The 14,954-nt window shown below is 42.4% G+C and overlaps 1 protein-coding gene across 1 annotated transcript in view; it reads right to left on the reverse strand.

Annotated features, from left to right (window-relative positions):
* Positions 1 to 2,742: 2,742 nt before the first annotated feature.
* Positions 2,743 to 14,954, reverse strand: part of LOC146981208 (coiled-coil domain-containing protein 60-like) — a 42,122-nt gene continuing 29,910 nt past the window's right edge. The window contains exons 7-12 of the mRNA XM_085788139.1: positions 13,521 to 13,701; positions 8,484 to 8,562; positions 6,052 to 6,192; positions 4,874 to 4,999; positions 4,470 to 4,662; positions 2,743 to 2,928 (exon numbers count right to left, since the gene is read on the reverse strand). Coding sequence (XP_085644265.1) covers positions 2,758 to 2,928; positions 4,470 to 4,662; positions 4,874 to 4,999; positions 6,052 to 6,192; positions 8,484 to 8,562; positions 13,521 to 13,701 — 891 coding nt within the window. The 3' untranslated portion in view covers positions 2,743 to 2,757. The remainder of the gene's footprint in view (positions 2,929 to 4,469; positions 4,663 to 4,873; positions 5,000 to 6,051; positions 6,193 to 8,483; positions 8,563 to 13,520; positions 13,702 to 14,954) is intronic.

Below are 14,954 nucleotides of genomic sequence, written 5' to 3' on the forward strand. Positions count from 1 at the left end.
ACACGCGCACACGCACACACACACACACACACACACACACACACACACACACACACACACACACACACACACACACACACACACACACACACACACACACACAGAGACACACAAAGTTTCGCCCTGCCCCATCTCACATGAAAAAACAGACAGTACATCTTATCATAGACGATAAGGAGCACTAGAAGTTAAAACAACACCAAACAACTGTATATTATGAATCTTGTTGTGTATTATATATTTGAAAAACATGATTTTAGAAACAACCGCCGTGTCATCTGAACCACATTGGGTTCGTACATTCAGTCACAAGACACATTTGCTTTCAGTTCTTCCACAATGCTGATGGTGGCAATAAAAAGTGAACTGGAGTTCATTATTCTTATCCAGCGGGCGGAGAGTCAGAGGTCAGGCGCTTTATTCACCACGCCGTTGGAAGGCGGAGCGGGGTTAAAGGTCAATACTAGTGTTTAGTGTGGTTCAACAACACAACTGAGTGTTGGTACATTGGCTACTTTATCCATCGCCCCATTGTTTATATCATGTGTGTAAGTTGAAGGGCCGTGCTTCTGCAAGAAATTATTGTAAATAGTGAATAAAAGTACTTTAATACAGAGAAATGTGTATTATGCAGCCGTGTTTCATAGTGATTCCACCTCCCCAGTTTTACAAAAGCTTTTACTGCACATTCACTAGTCTGAACACTGAGGTCAAGCAGGTCTTTCCTTGCAAAGAGGAAGAGGTGGGTCACAGCTACAGTGTTGCTTGTTTTTTTTGCTCAAATAAAAGAAGAACTGAGTAGTCAGCATGATTTGCAAAGAACGTAACAGAACAAACCAAAAAAATAAAAGATACCGTACGCAACATTAGATAATTTACCACACAGGATTGAGGAACCTGACTTATCTGTGAGTAAACTTCGAGTCTTGGAAGGAAATGGGGAAATATGTAAAACAAAAAAACACAAGGCTGAGAAACCAGGAAGAGATGTTTGTAACAAATAACCGTTTGCAGATTCTCTTGATAAAAGGAAGAAGTGAGCAGCAGTTTTACTTCCTATTTCCCCCTGATTGTCCATCTGTGTCTCTGTGTTTCTCTCTACCTGTATGAATGAAAACTTGTAATGCGATGTATGGATGCTTCAAATGGCAAATTACAATCATTTTTTTGACTTCCAGTGCTATTTCAGCCTGAAACAAATATAAAGCTTTTTGTCTTTGTGCTAGGGATGCAAATTATCGAGTAATTCATTAATCGATAGTTGATAGACCTTATCGATCGATGATCGATTAATTGATAAGCGGCGATTTTCCTGAGAACCTAAATTTAAGGGGAAAATTCCTTATGGACTTTACACTAGTATTTGTTAATTTATTTTAAGAGCACAGCACAATGAAAATGTTTAAGTAGCACGTTATTTGGGACAGAGAGCTCTGAGGTTGAAGTCCTATCATAATGAGATGAGATGAGGTGAGAGAGCTGCGTTTCCATTACAGATTTTCGCAAAATAAAAGCGATATTTCTGAAACTTCGAAAAAGTGCAATTGCCATTTGCGGGTGTTTCCATTGAAAGGTATTTTGCGAATGAGCCGTAATGCGTCTTGCGTTTCTATGGTGACGGCACAGCGATCTCAGCTGCCGACAGCTGTTGCTGTTATTGTTATTAACAAAGACGAAAACAGCGCTTGATTGCTGAAAGGCAAAGCCCGTGTGGCGCTGCAGCGGCCACAAATAAGGACGCACTCACACGGGCCAGTTGTTCCGTACCGCGCTGAAGCCCGAATCCCCCCCCCCCCTGTCCCCCGCTGGCCCGCACTCACACCACCTCCAACCCAAGCTGCTCAAGCACGGTTGCCTCCGTTGATACAGAGGGATTATTTGTTTACCAACACAGCGGATGTGCGCTTTAACCTGACTGCAGAAAGAACGGAGCCTTTTAACACCAGCGGTGATGAGGCGCTGTCGCGCTGACAACAATATTGTGTCCACACACCCGTACTGGTTTATGTGACTTAAGGTGACATGTCGGCGCAGGAGGGAGTGGGAGCGTGGATGCGAGCCAGTCTCCTTCAACCATGCAGGGAAAAGGTGAATGATAGGAAAGGTTTTTCTAATTTATTGAGAAACAATGCCCAGGTCAGCAATGCATGACAATAAACATGTGGTTCATTTGTCCCCTCAAGTTACATAAACCAACACAGCGTGGACACACGCGCTGTTCTCCGCGGCACCGCAACGAGCGCTTTTTTTTTCTTTTCTTTTTTTTTTTTTTAAATTAAGCTCCGGTAGCGACCGGCTAAACTACGGTAGGATACTGTAAACCAGCGCGGATCCGGTGTGTTTATCAAAGCTTGTCCGCCGTGCTGAGGCACCGGGTCGGTTTGAGCTGCGTTCAGGCTGCATTAACTCCTCAGGCAGCTCCGTGTCGGCGGCTTTTTGACTCGTTACTCACCGGTCGTCTGTGTGTTAGCGATGGTACAGCCTGAGTCCCGTATAGCTACAACAGGTAACAGTGTTGTCTCTTTTCACCTCCTCTCCCTCTCTCCCTTGTGTGCTGCAGTGCGCAGCGCTGCACACGTTTACACAGAGATCTGCTACATTATGTCGGCTTTGCTTGTTTACATTTCACAGTAAAACTCCCATTGAAAAGGAACGATTAATTGCAAGTAATTTAATTTAATCGATTAAATTCTTATCGACAATTAATCGATAGTCGATTAATTGTTTGCATCCCTACTTTGTGCGTTTTGTTCTCTTCTATCTATTCGCCCCGGCCTGTGACCTTCCCCTCAGCTCATCCTGAGTGTGGTTCACCTGGTGTATGGGCGGGTGGGGGGGCACAGTGGCACCACCGTGGGGGGAGAGTGACCCTTGGAGCCAAATGTTGTACTCCTCTCTGGGCATCTGGACCACATGCTGCAGGGCAATCTGACCGGAGAGGGAGAGAGGGAGAGAGAGGGGGAGGTTATTTAAACAGAGATACAGATAATAAATGTGCACTGATACTGAAAAGAATCAAAAGTATAAAGTATATGAACCAAAAACTGGAGCTTTGTGAGAAATAAAAGCAGTGGCAACCAAGCTGAAGAATCCTTTGGAGCCACACCCCAGCCACAACTTTCATGTAAACACATTCATACACCAGCAATCATAGACTACACCACCCCCACCCCACCCCCACTCCGGCCCACCCTGGTGTCCTCAAGCAGATCCAGAAATGGAAACCAAACCAGTCATCTGTGGTGGGTTTGATTCAGCCCCGAGCTTCACTCACCAAAGGAGCACAGAGAGGAGAAACTGCCCCCTTTAAATCAGTCGGCCATCTTTACTGCCCTCCAGTGTGATTTATCAGCCGGCTCCCTGTCATTACACCTTCACTTATCTCCTTCCCAGTGGGGCAGGAATGTACAGCCCCTCATTTCTGACCGGTAGAGGCGTGTTCAGACGGTCTGGGGGTCTGCTCAGTTTAAAGCGAGGGTCCTCTCTAATTGAGGGTTTGGTGCGAGTGACCAGGAGTTTATTGTCAGGCTTAAGTTTGGGGGAAGAACGGGGGGGAGTGAAATACCTGAACCTGGTCCCTGTGGGAATCATTAGAAAGTATTCCTGATGGGAACAAAGACAGTTTTTTTAGTTGTTGCCCAACTGCAATCAGAACTTGGCTTCACAATCTAGAGCCTGTGTCCTCCTGGAAATCCACCTTCATATTCAATTTGCTAAACTCAGATTGCATTTCTACATAATGCAGTGTGGTCTTGCCTGGTCCCAGTGTTTATTGGCAATGGAGTAAGTTGACAAATAAGCAAAAAGTGGAATGCTAAAGTGTGCCCAAGCAAATTTCCGTCAGTACGATAAATAGTAATGACAGTTTGACTTTTAGACTTTAGACATGTATTGTCCCTCTAGGGAAGTTCTTTTTCACATGACCATTTACATTTCGTATACTTTGCAGCCGACCCATGAAACGATACATAAGTTTAGTGATGGGGCCGTTCGATATTACAAAAAATGAATCGGTTTGCATACTGCAGGGATCCAATGCTCAATAGAATTTATTAATGATGTGACGTTTTGAGCGTAGGGTTCTATATTACACCAGTTTTCAAAGAAATATTATGTATTCTTCTATGTTAAATACATTATGAAATTCTACCGACGGAAATTTGATTGGACAATGGACACACTTTATCACTAATGTTTTAACAAATTACAAAATGAAGTTTGTGATTCCAGACTATTTTTATATTTTCTTTGACATCAATGCAAATTTCCATTTCTATAGAAACAGCATATTTCTAATCGTATCTAAAATGCTGTTATTTTCAAATCTGTTATTTTATCAGACTAAACTGTGGGAGAGGATGTTGCTGTGTTATGTAGCAGATCCTTGCTTATCGTTGAAACACGCGTCTGTTCCGAGTGTGATTTTAATCTGCTGTGACATGAAGCCGAGCTGTGTGTGTGTGCTGTACCTGGATGGCCACACACAGCTCGGGCAGACGGAGCTCCCACGGCTCCAGACCCCCCAGCACCCTCAGGAAGACGTGGGGTCGAACCCTGATCGTCTGCTGCCGCTCTGCGAAACCCCTCAGCTTCTGCAGCACCCGGCTCACCGCTCGCTCCCTGCACACCTCAGCGGGCAGGCGGCTCAGCAGCGTGGACAGCCTGACGGGAAAAGAGCGGAGAGCGGCACAGGTGTGTCACATATGTGCGCCACATGTACATCTGGATGCACAGATGTATGAAAAAAAACATAAACCTGATCCCCCAACCCCACCCAGCCACCCCCCCCCCCCTTTCACCCCAATAAACCCTGTCATCCCCACGCGGCTCCACATTCCACACCAGATAACGTCTTCACCAGGCTGCATACCACATATTGTTGTTGTTGTTTGGAGCCTCTGTCTCTTGGGACTCGTAGGTCACATGACGAGGAGCGTGGTGGGATTCGGTCATGTGACATAGAGCTCGATACCTCCGGAGGCCGCTGGTTAACCTCTCTCTGGATGGAGGGGGCAGGGAGGGGAAGAAAACTGAATGAAACGAAGGAACTGAGATGCAGCACATGGTTTTACTACAGTGGCACGCTGCCTGTATTTGACTTGAATTTAAATGTGCATTAAGCACACGGACTGATAACAGAGCAAACATGGGCGTCGTTACATAACCAGCAGGAGCAGTTGGGAGGTTGTTGAGGACGTTCACCCTCAAGAGTCAAAGTGAAGCAGTTCAACTCCACAGCAGTCAGCTGGTCAATACTACAGAACTGTATTGCATCCACTTGAAAAAAAGAAGCTTTGTTTTTCTGAGTAATTCATTACACGCTTGTATGTTATATGTTATTAAATATACACTCTTAATGTAGTATATACATGTTACAAGCTTGACTGTATGTTTCTAAGTGGAGCATATATAGATCTAATAGATCTATGATGAAGTGGAGGCTGACTTGACCACAGCGGTTAAATGTTACTTGTGGGTGGAGCTTCTCATGGGATTTTGAAATCTCGTTAAGTCAGAAAAATATTACTCAGAAAAACAGAGAAAATAAATTAAAGCAGAAGTAAGCGATCCGGTCGTTTTGGCTAACTTTTTGTCAGCCGATGGAGTTAGCAGCCCCCGCCCTCGTCATGGTCCTCGTCCCTACGTCACCACATTCACGCGCATCCCTTGGCTGCACACACAGCCCTTCATGCCGTTTTCTCTCCCCATTGGATAAAGGTTGTAGGATACAAGGAAGTATACAAGAAGTTTTCTCATCGGCTTAGCAGAGCAGAGTGACTATTGCGACTATTTAAGACTTATATTAACACAAACATTCTGCTTACTTCTGCTTTAATTACTCCGAAAAACTGAAAAAAAAAATTACTCCGAAAAACAGAGCTTTGTTTTTTCAAGCATGCAATACGAATGCAATACGCAGTCATACAATACAACACATGTTAGTTCATGTAGTTAAAGTTCATCATATAAATGATGATTCTGAGAAGCACAGCCCTGTGATCCCCACGCTGATTTGTGATTGGTCCTCTGGGGACTGGATGGTTGCCAGACCTGGCTTTGAGCTCCAGGACTTCGATGTATTTCTGAGCCGTCTCCTCGGCTCTCTGGTCGAAGGCGGCTCTCAGCTCCTGCAGCATGGAGGCCTTCCTGCTGGTCACATGACCGATGGCTGATGGGGGCTGAGCAGGGCAGCTGCATGTGACACAAATGAGAGAGACAAGCCATAAATTTATTAGTCGCGAGATCTTTTTCCCCCAGCTTGAAAATGTCAAATAGAAAAGACCATTCAATAGCAGATGTGTTGAAAGAATGAAGACTGTATTTGTTTGTTACTCTGGACTCATTTACAAAAAGAGTCCCTCAGGAACTCTAACTATATTGACACATTGTTCCCTGACTTTGGTGATCTAAAATGTATTGGGCAGCCATCATATTGAACATTTTGTGTTAAATTGTGATAAATCTACAGTAAATGACAAATACACCTCAGAGGATAGTTGGTAAATCACCTGGCGGCACTTTGTCAGACTTTTTACCTTCAGTCTGGTCTTCAACAGGTGACTGGATCAGTCAATAATATTTCACAGTTTGGCCTGTATACTGTATATCCTTCACTGCTTTGCCTATATTTATAATAACATGCAGCAAGACTACAGTAGGTTTTGATAATAAAAACACCAATGACCCACACTCTTCACCCAGCAGAGTCACTTTCCACTGTAAAGATATACTGCTACACTAATGCTTTTGAACCTAGGTCATTTAAGTCTGAATTCCCAGTTTTGAATCCTACATATAAAAACTACCATATAACACATATTTCTATCTTTTTGGTCTCAAACTCTTTGTCTTGGACTTGGAGCCACTTTTGTTGTCTTGTATCCTGTCAGGTGAAGGATGGGTTGTGGACACAGGTGCCGTCAAACTGGAACAGCAGACGGTTATAACAAGTAAGACTTGTTTAAAGAACAGACTGTTAAAATAGGGATGGGTCATATGGATGAGAAATGTCATGAGACTGGATGTTGCATTGTCACCTCAGATATAGAATAAACCCTTTGTCCTGTTTCCTTAACAACTAATCCTGGTCCCAGTCCATGTTTATGGGCTACAACCACATCAGCGTTCAGAGTCCTCTGTGAAACTGGGTCATGTATGTTGTTATTGGTTCTAATGGTGCTGGTACTGGTTTTTCTATTTGACAAATGCAACTCACATGATCTTTTGACATGTTTTATGTGAATTTAAACCTCTGAATATCTGTAGATGAATATGTGAAGCATGTGTTGTGTTGTTTGTTACAACTAATATGAGCTAATACGTATATGTTTGCTGTTAATTTGATTATGTGTTCCACTGCACGATTCTGCACATCAACTACTTACAGTTAATTTTTAAGTCAAGTGTTGATGCAGACCTTTTCTACACAGACTCATAATTACTGAGAGAGCCATCAGGCTAAGAGAAAATAGTCACCCGACCCCGTGTAATCAGTAACTGAATGGTGGCAATCATGTGATCACAGCTTTAACAGCAGAGGTAAATATCAGGTAGTAGAAAACGTCAGTGGCAGCATTTTTTACGACGTGCCCTTTTGTCCCTCAGCCACTAAACAATGCCACTAATACCCAACAAGAAAAAAAAACAAACAAAAAAAGACTCCTTTGAAATCACAGACGTTGAAGCTGTGAACGGGCCAGAGGAGGGATGAAAATGGGAGTGGGCTAAAAATAGAAACTCAAATTGAAAGGTTGTCGCCACAGAGCGACAGTGAGAATACAGGCTGAGCTGCTGCTGCTGCTGCTGCTTTCTCTGCCTTTGCTCTTCAAGCACAATCATTCCCGGGTCACAGATTATTGTCCTGACCGTGACAGTTTAGACCTTTGTCCTCTTTATGATTAGCTGCAGTTTGATCTGGGCAATCAAGCCTCTGCTACTGTTTCAATATTGCAACAGCCTGACGGGTCAATGGGAGGAACGACGGTAATCAGAGGAGATTTATAGCAGCAGATGTGTGATGATACCGGGCTATAATCTTTATGTTTATCTGCATTTATCGTATCACCACTGAGGTTCAGGCTGCCGACCTTTAAAGGGATAGTTCAACATTTTGGCAAACTGTCCCATTGCCATAATCCCTTTAGTCTTAGAAGTAGGTTCATTACCTTTAATTGTCGGTGCAAGCTGTTTTTAGAACGGCGGAGCAGAGCCGTGAGCTGCTCAGAGCTACGCTACGGAGGTTAATGGGATTTCTTGGTTTCCCTCATCAAACTCATCCAATACACAATCCAACAACTCCAAAACGCTCTGGTGGACAAGTTGTGACCTGCACATTCACCACGCTATGAGATAATAACAGAACGCTACGAGACAGAGTTGTCTCTGCTATGCTATGACTATAGGGATTATGGCAATGGGCCAATTTGCCAAAATGTTGAACTATCCCTTTAAGGGGCTTGTAAGGAAGGTAGCAGAAACCATACCTGGCTGCCACACTGCTTGTTCGGAGGCTTTGGCGCTCTTTCTTGTGTCTCTGGCATGCATGTGTAGGTGTGTGAAAACCTGGAGATGAAGAAAGGAAAAAAAAAACATTTAATTCCTTTCATTTGCTCTGTGCACCCTCCTCTCCTGCAGCAGTGCTGCTTTTATTCATCTAGAACTTTCTCTGACTCTAAGATTTTAAATTTGTTTTTCACAAGTGTGGTTTGCACAAGCTAAAAACGTGTTATTTTCATATTGGTGCATGACATTAACTTGACCTCAACCTTGTTCTTCCTGCAGGACAAGTCACCCTAACCCTCCATATACAAATAAACACAATGTGCTCATCTGTCTAAGTTAGTTCTCCGACAATTTTAGGTTTCAAATTCTTAAACACCTCAGTGTTGAGTGTTGCGTCTTTTGTCACTGAATAATTCATATGCCTTCCTGTTTGCATGCTCTGCTGCTGTTATATTCTCGTCACTATCTTCTTCTCCTTTCATATTTTCCTCTTAAGCACAATTAACTTCTGCTTTCAATTCCGAAGGCCACAGGGGAAAGAAGACGAAGTAAGACATCGAGGAAGTAATGAAAAATGACAACAACAACAAAATTTAAAAAATCCTCTAAATTAAAAATCTCCTGAGATGTTAAGTTTTAAAAGCCTAAAGGGCAGAATAAAAATGCAAAAACCATCATGCTTGAGCATAAATCATTTTGAAATGAGAAGATAATTAACTTTTTCCCATTATTTTTTTAGATATGTAAAATACAGAGCTACAAATTAAGGCAAACAAAGTAAAATAACGTTGAAACATGAGGTCAAATTGTCTGTTGTGTTTCTATGTATTGTGTCATGGTTCCCCCTGGTGTTCACATTGGGTCACTACACCATTGCAACTATGAGAAAAGTTGCGCACTCTCCCTCTGAGCAGGAGCCACTAGTTCCTACATAGATGTTACACATGGCGGTGACACAATAACTCCTCATGAAGCTTCCCCCCGAGAGCACAAAGCATTCATTAAAATGTTAAATACCAGCCTAAACGATTCAACGTCTCTATGAACTGTGACAAAATTAATCACAGTGTGGCAAATCACAGGGAAGATGAGGCGCTTATTAAAATGTACAGCACGATTCCTCACGAGGAGCAGCTATAAAAACCTGCAGCCAAAACTGTAATAGCCAATAACTTTTGCAAATTGGCTGGCTTTAGATTGAATAAATAGACTTCTTATTTTAATTATCCCAAATGAATGATTCGGATTAACTATCTTCTAAAAAAAAAAAAACTACTTGAATACTGGCGGCAGACATTGAAATGCAAAGATAAATCTGCTAATTATTCAAAGTTTTACAATTCCTCTTTTCATCAAAGAGTTAGAAAAACTACTTATGTTTCTTTTCTCTTTTTTTTTTTCCTCTTCTCAAAGTAAAGAAGTCCTTTTTCAACTTCATTTACCAGGAAAAACAATGTAGTGTGGGCAGAGCTGCACATCTCCAGTGGCCAATTTCTGGATTTGAGACATAACTCTGAGGATTAGCTGCAAGAGCAGTTAATTGCTTTAAACCAATGACGCTGAATTAATCCTTTGATTTTTGGACTCCTTTTATGATTAGAGCAAGAGCGCGGGGAGACAAGAGGGAGAGAGGGAGGGAGGGAGGAGAGAAATTAAAATGTGAGAGAGAGGGAGGGAGAGAGAAAGAGTAATGGAGAGGAAAAAGAAGAAACAACAACCTGACAAAGACTGAGGCAGCGACGGCGAGCTCGACGGTCTTTCATCGGGGAGGTAATGATATGAAACCTGTAATCTACAGGAGGCGGGGGTCGGCGGGGAGATCAGATGACTAATTATTACTGTGTTCTGAAGCCTGAAGCAGTGCACTCTGGGAAAGTGGCGCGCGGGGCACTGGGGGGGGCTGAGTCCTGGCAGAGAGACTCTGATCACCCAGCTGAGTGTATCAAACAGACCCAACTCTTATTTTGGTTTCCATTTCTGGCTCAGCAGGTGGCTGGAGAGTGTGTGTGTGTAGTGTGTGTGTGTGGACGTCTGCGTGTGTGTGTGTGTGTGTGTGTGTGTGTGTGCAGAAAGGTTGAACAGGGAATTTTTTTTGGGTTTCTTTTTCTATAAAGCCATCTCGAGCTCGAGCCACAAGAGTAAAGTGACTTTTTAAGGCTTTTTTATCATTAGTTTGTGTCAAAGAGCCGTTTCTATGACAACAGAGATGAGTTTTTCTCTGAAACGATTTTGAGAGATTGCACCTTCAACAGTGAGCGTTTCAACTGAGTCTGTTTTAATCTTCTACACTGTTGCTCAGAGACTGATAATAAAGTTGTTATTTTTTTGTATTTCACTGTCAAGGGTAAACAACAATTAGTTATATGAGACATGAAGAGGATGCTGAGTGAGGCCGTGTGCTTAAAAAGTTAACCTCTTAAGAGATGCTTTTTTTTCTTTGTGCAACATCATGAACCGATAATAAAAAGCTTCTTTCCTCTCAACCCTTTTGATTACAGTCATAACTGTGGTCTCCTTTTAAAGGCGCCTCTTTATGTCTTACAATAAAAAAGTCAGACTGAATTTAAGAGATATTGAACCAAAGTTACAAATGGTAAAATACACATTTGCCTTGCCTTTGGTTTCAGTATTAAAAAGTGAATGTCAGGCCTGAAGTAGTGGCTTTTACACACGATCAGCCATAACATGAAACAGGTGACAGTTTTTATTGTATGAATGATCGTTGTGTGTGTAAATATATCGGAGTAACCCTGAGTTTGCTTTGAATTTTTAAAACTAGTCTTAAAACCCATTTTTACTCGCTGGCTTTCAACACCGCATGAGACTCTGCTTTTGTTTTAGTGTTTTATGGTTTGCTTTTATTTATTGTTTTATTGTTTCTAATTGCTTTTAAAAACAATGAAAGAAACAACAATTCTACTGTCTGTTTTATTTATTTTATTGCCTTTAATTGTTTCATGTCTCTATGTACAGCACTTTGTTTTCAACTACGGTTGTTTTAAAGTGGTATATAAATAAAGTTGAGTTGAGTTGAGAGTTGAGTTGAATCATTCAAGGTTTCATTTGAAATTTAGTTTGTAGATTTAACTTTTTTTTTTTTTTAAACATTATGGCATGTGTTAAGCAATGTAGCATCACATCCGCAAGTGTGAACTGCACCAGCTGCTGTTGTTGTAGCTTTTAAACAATGGATCATTTGTCAGGATTGTGTGAAGATTGATACCGCCGCAGACCAAAAACATGACTACTGGAGTTTCAAAAGGTTAAAAACATCAACACAATGTCACAACTGGTGGATTCATAACTAAAACTTTCAACAAGCTGAAAATCCCACATCCTAATATGACCTGTCATGAAGACCCCCTATGGAAGTGTTAGGATCAGGATCAGGATCAGGATCAGGATTAGGATTAGGATTAGTTTAACGCTGAAGATGAAAGCAACAGAGGCTTCATGTCGACATGCACTACGAACACAGACACTCACACTGTGATGTTTAAGGTGCAGTGACAGCACATAGTGTCACTGGGAGAGAAGTTTAGGGTGTAGGTTTGGGTTTGAGTTTAAAGAATCAATGTAGTGGATGGAAAAATCCATATTTGCATGCATGTGCGTGTGTGTGTGTGTGTGTGTGTGTGTGTGTGTGTGTGTGTGTGCAGTCACGTCTCAGTAAATTAACAGTACTGACGCCCTATCTCCTCCTGTTGCTGTATCAAAGCATGATCCAGTCTAATGTTCCACCTGCTTCTTTAACATGTTCATTCATTCATTCATTTTCTATACTGCTTATCCTGCACTAGGGTCACGGGTGAGCTGGAGCCTATCTCAGCTGACTTCAGGCGAGAGGCGGGGTACACCCTGGACAGGTCGCCAGTCTATCGCAGTCTTTAACATGTTACCCATTAAAAACAAAGACAAAATCACATTCATAACCACCACAGCTTCTAAAACCATCAGCCTCCCCACACCAAACCTAACAGAGCTGTACAACAGGACATCACTCACCCACTAAACACCCACCTCACCCTACGTCCCTCAGGACGCAGATAGAGGGCAATGATGAGGTGCAGAAGGTGCTTTAGTAAAAGCCTCATCCTGGCTGTCACAGCGACTCTGAACAAAACGCCTCGATGAACAGACCAGAGTGTGGGCTGTTTGGATTTGTAAATGTGTACACTTATGTCTGTATGTTGTATTATATGTGTTGCCCCAGTGTTACCTTCCTGCTCTGTTCTCGTGGTGGAGGGTGAAATGAAGAGGTACTGTGGAAAAGAATTTCCCCTAAAGCAGTGGCTCTCAAAGTGGGGTCTGAGGACCTCCAGGGGTCCCTGAGAGGGTTCAAGGGGGTCCACTACTTTTTCTCTTTTTTTTTTCTAGAGTTATAAAAACTTAAATTCTAGAAATTCTACCACTTTTTTTTACGTTTACACCATTGGCCCTGATTTGAACGTAGATTGACTAACTGTGTTCACACCAAAAGCTTTCAAAGCTCCAAAAACACCAGAAGTCATTCATTTTCAATGAGAGCGACCTGAGCAACCAAAGCGTCGACTGCCATCAGCCGCGCTTCCAAAGCGTCCAAAGCGTCACCAGGCGAGAAGTTGAGTCTCAGTTAACTTTATGGTTATTAGCTATGACGCGGTTCGGCCGCAACCAGTCAGAATAGAGGTATCCTTTGGCTTCTTTAAATGACCAGCACGATCGAACTTTGATGTGAAAAGCGACCAAAAGTGGCTAAAAATATTTTTCCGCTTTGGAAGCTGTCTTGTCTGAAGCGCATCCTTTGGAAGCTTTTGGTGTGAACTCACAGTAAGAAAATAATGTGATTCAGTCTCACAACAAATATTAGTGTATTTCTTTGTGTTTGTCCGTGGTCTAATTTGTGTCAATTTAGAGGTCCTTGATGTAAAAAAGTTCCAGAACCACTGCCCTAAAGGGACAATAAAGTCTAAAGTCTTGTTCATGTACAGGGATGTGTCTCATTGTAAACTTTAAAGTGTTCTCTTTTGGCGACTCACACTGTGAAGGAGGCCGGTCCGTCCGCTCTGCTGCTCCTGGATCCTCCTCCGGGTGTGGGACCAGAGAGGTCCGGCCGCTGCTGCCCACGGTGGTGAAGGTGAGGGTTGAGAGGGAGGACGTGTGGGGGGCGTGGAGACGAGCTGAGGAGCTGCGCGGACGTCTTGTGTGGACTCTACCAGGCTTTAAATGGGATTTACAAAAACAAAGAATTTCAGTTGGAGCTGTGGTGAATCCTGCAGATGTGTGACTCAATTAAACAGAGTTTTTTATAAAGGTGAGGCATGTGTTTAATAACCAAGACACAGAGGTGTACGAAACACACACACACACACACAAACACACAGGAGTGACAAATCAGTGCAACAGACTTTCAGCCCATAGAGGTCAGTGCAACAAAGCTTTTCTGCCATTGAAGATTTAGTATGGAGCTGCTGCTGTTGAGGAGTTACTGCTCTGATCCTCATGATTTACACATGTATTTGTGTATTTACACGGCCATTACTAGAAAGCTGCCTTCATATGTTACGTCCATGTTAGTCTGGAGCAACATTACACCGGGACTAATGACTCGGCTTACGCTCCGTGTCCCTGCAGCTGCAAGATAAATCCTTAATCCCCAACCTTTTAACTTTGTTTATATCTGCTTTAATTGATTTTATTGTCATGCTGTTTATGTGTTTGTGTCGAGTGATTGTTCCTACGCTTGATGTCATTGTAAATGACGGCTTTGCCCTCAATGACTAGTGAGTTCAAATAAAGACGCAACAATAATAATCTGAATTTCATGCTTTTGATTGGACTTGAAAGGAAAATCCATCCTTCAATCACTCTCATTATGTTACACAGCTCTATGATGCTACCATCAGTTTGTGGTGGCAAAAATGTTCTTTGACTTATTTCAGTTTCTCATTTTACTCCAAAACACATCATTTACTTCAGGTTATCCTTTCCTACATTTCCCAGGTTGCACTTTTTATTTATTACAATAATAAGTGGCAACATCCAAGGATAAAAAATGGAGATGCCAAAAAAAATGCAGTTCCTCTACTGACCACTAGAGGCTGCAACAAGAAGTCAATCCCCATAGACTCCCATGTTAAAGTGCCCACATTTATAGACATGTCTACAGCCTGATTCATTTTTATGTAACTCTGCTGTATATATTTGATTAAGGCTTAAAGTTATGCACAGTTGAGCCCATTCACTTATTTACAGTCCATTGTCAATAACTGCATCCAAACTGCCTCTGATAGCTGTTAAATGGTTCTGTACATTGGGCGCTGTACTTGTTGTCACTGTTGTCCGTGTCAGTTCTGCAGGACTGACTAAAATCACTAGCACCCACCCAACAGTGCTGCTGGTATAGACATTTTTGTTGTTTTTTTGCATCAAGATCCATTTTCACCACGCGACAAGTGTCTCAGTGCGACATC

Source organism: Trachurus japonicus, chromosome 9 (genome assembly GCF_045865225.1).
Source record: "Trachurus japonicus isolate A0001 chromosome 9, Traja_1.0".
Lineage (NCBI taxonomy): Eukaryota > Metazoa > Chordata > Actinopteri > Carangiformes > Carangidae > Trachurus > Trachurus japonicus.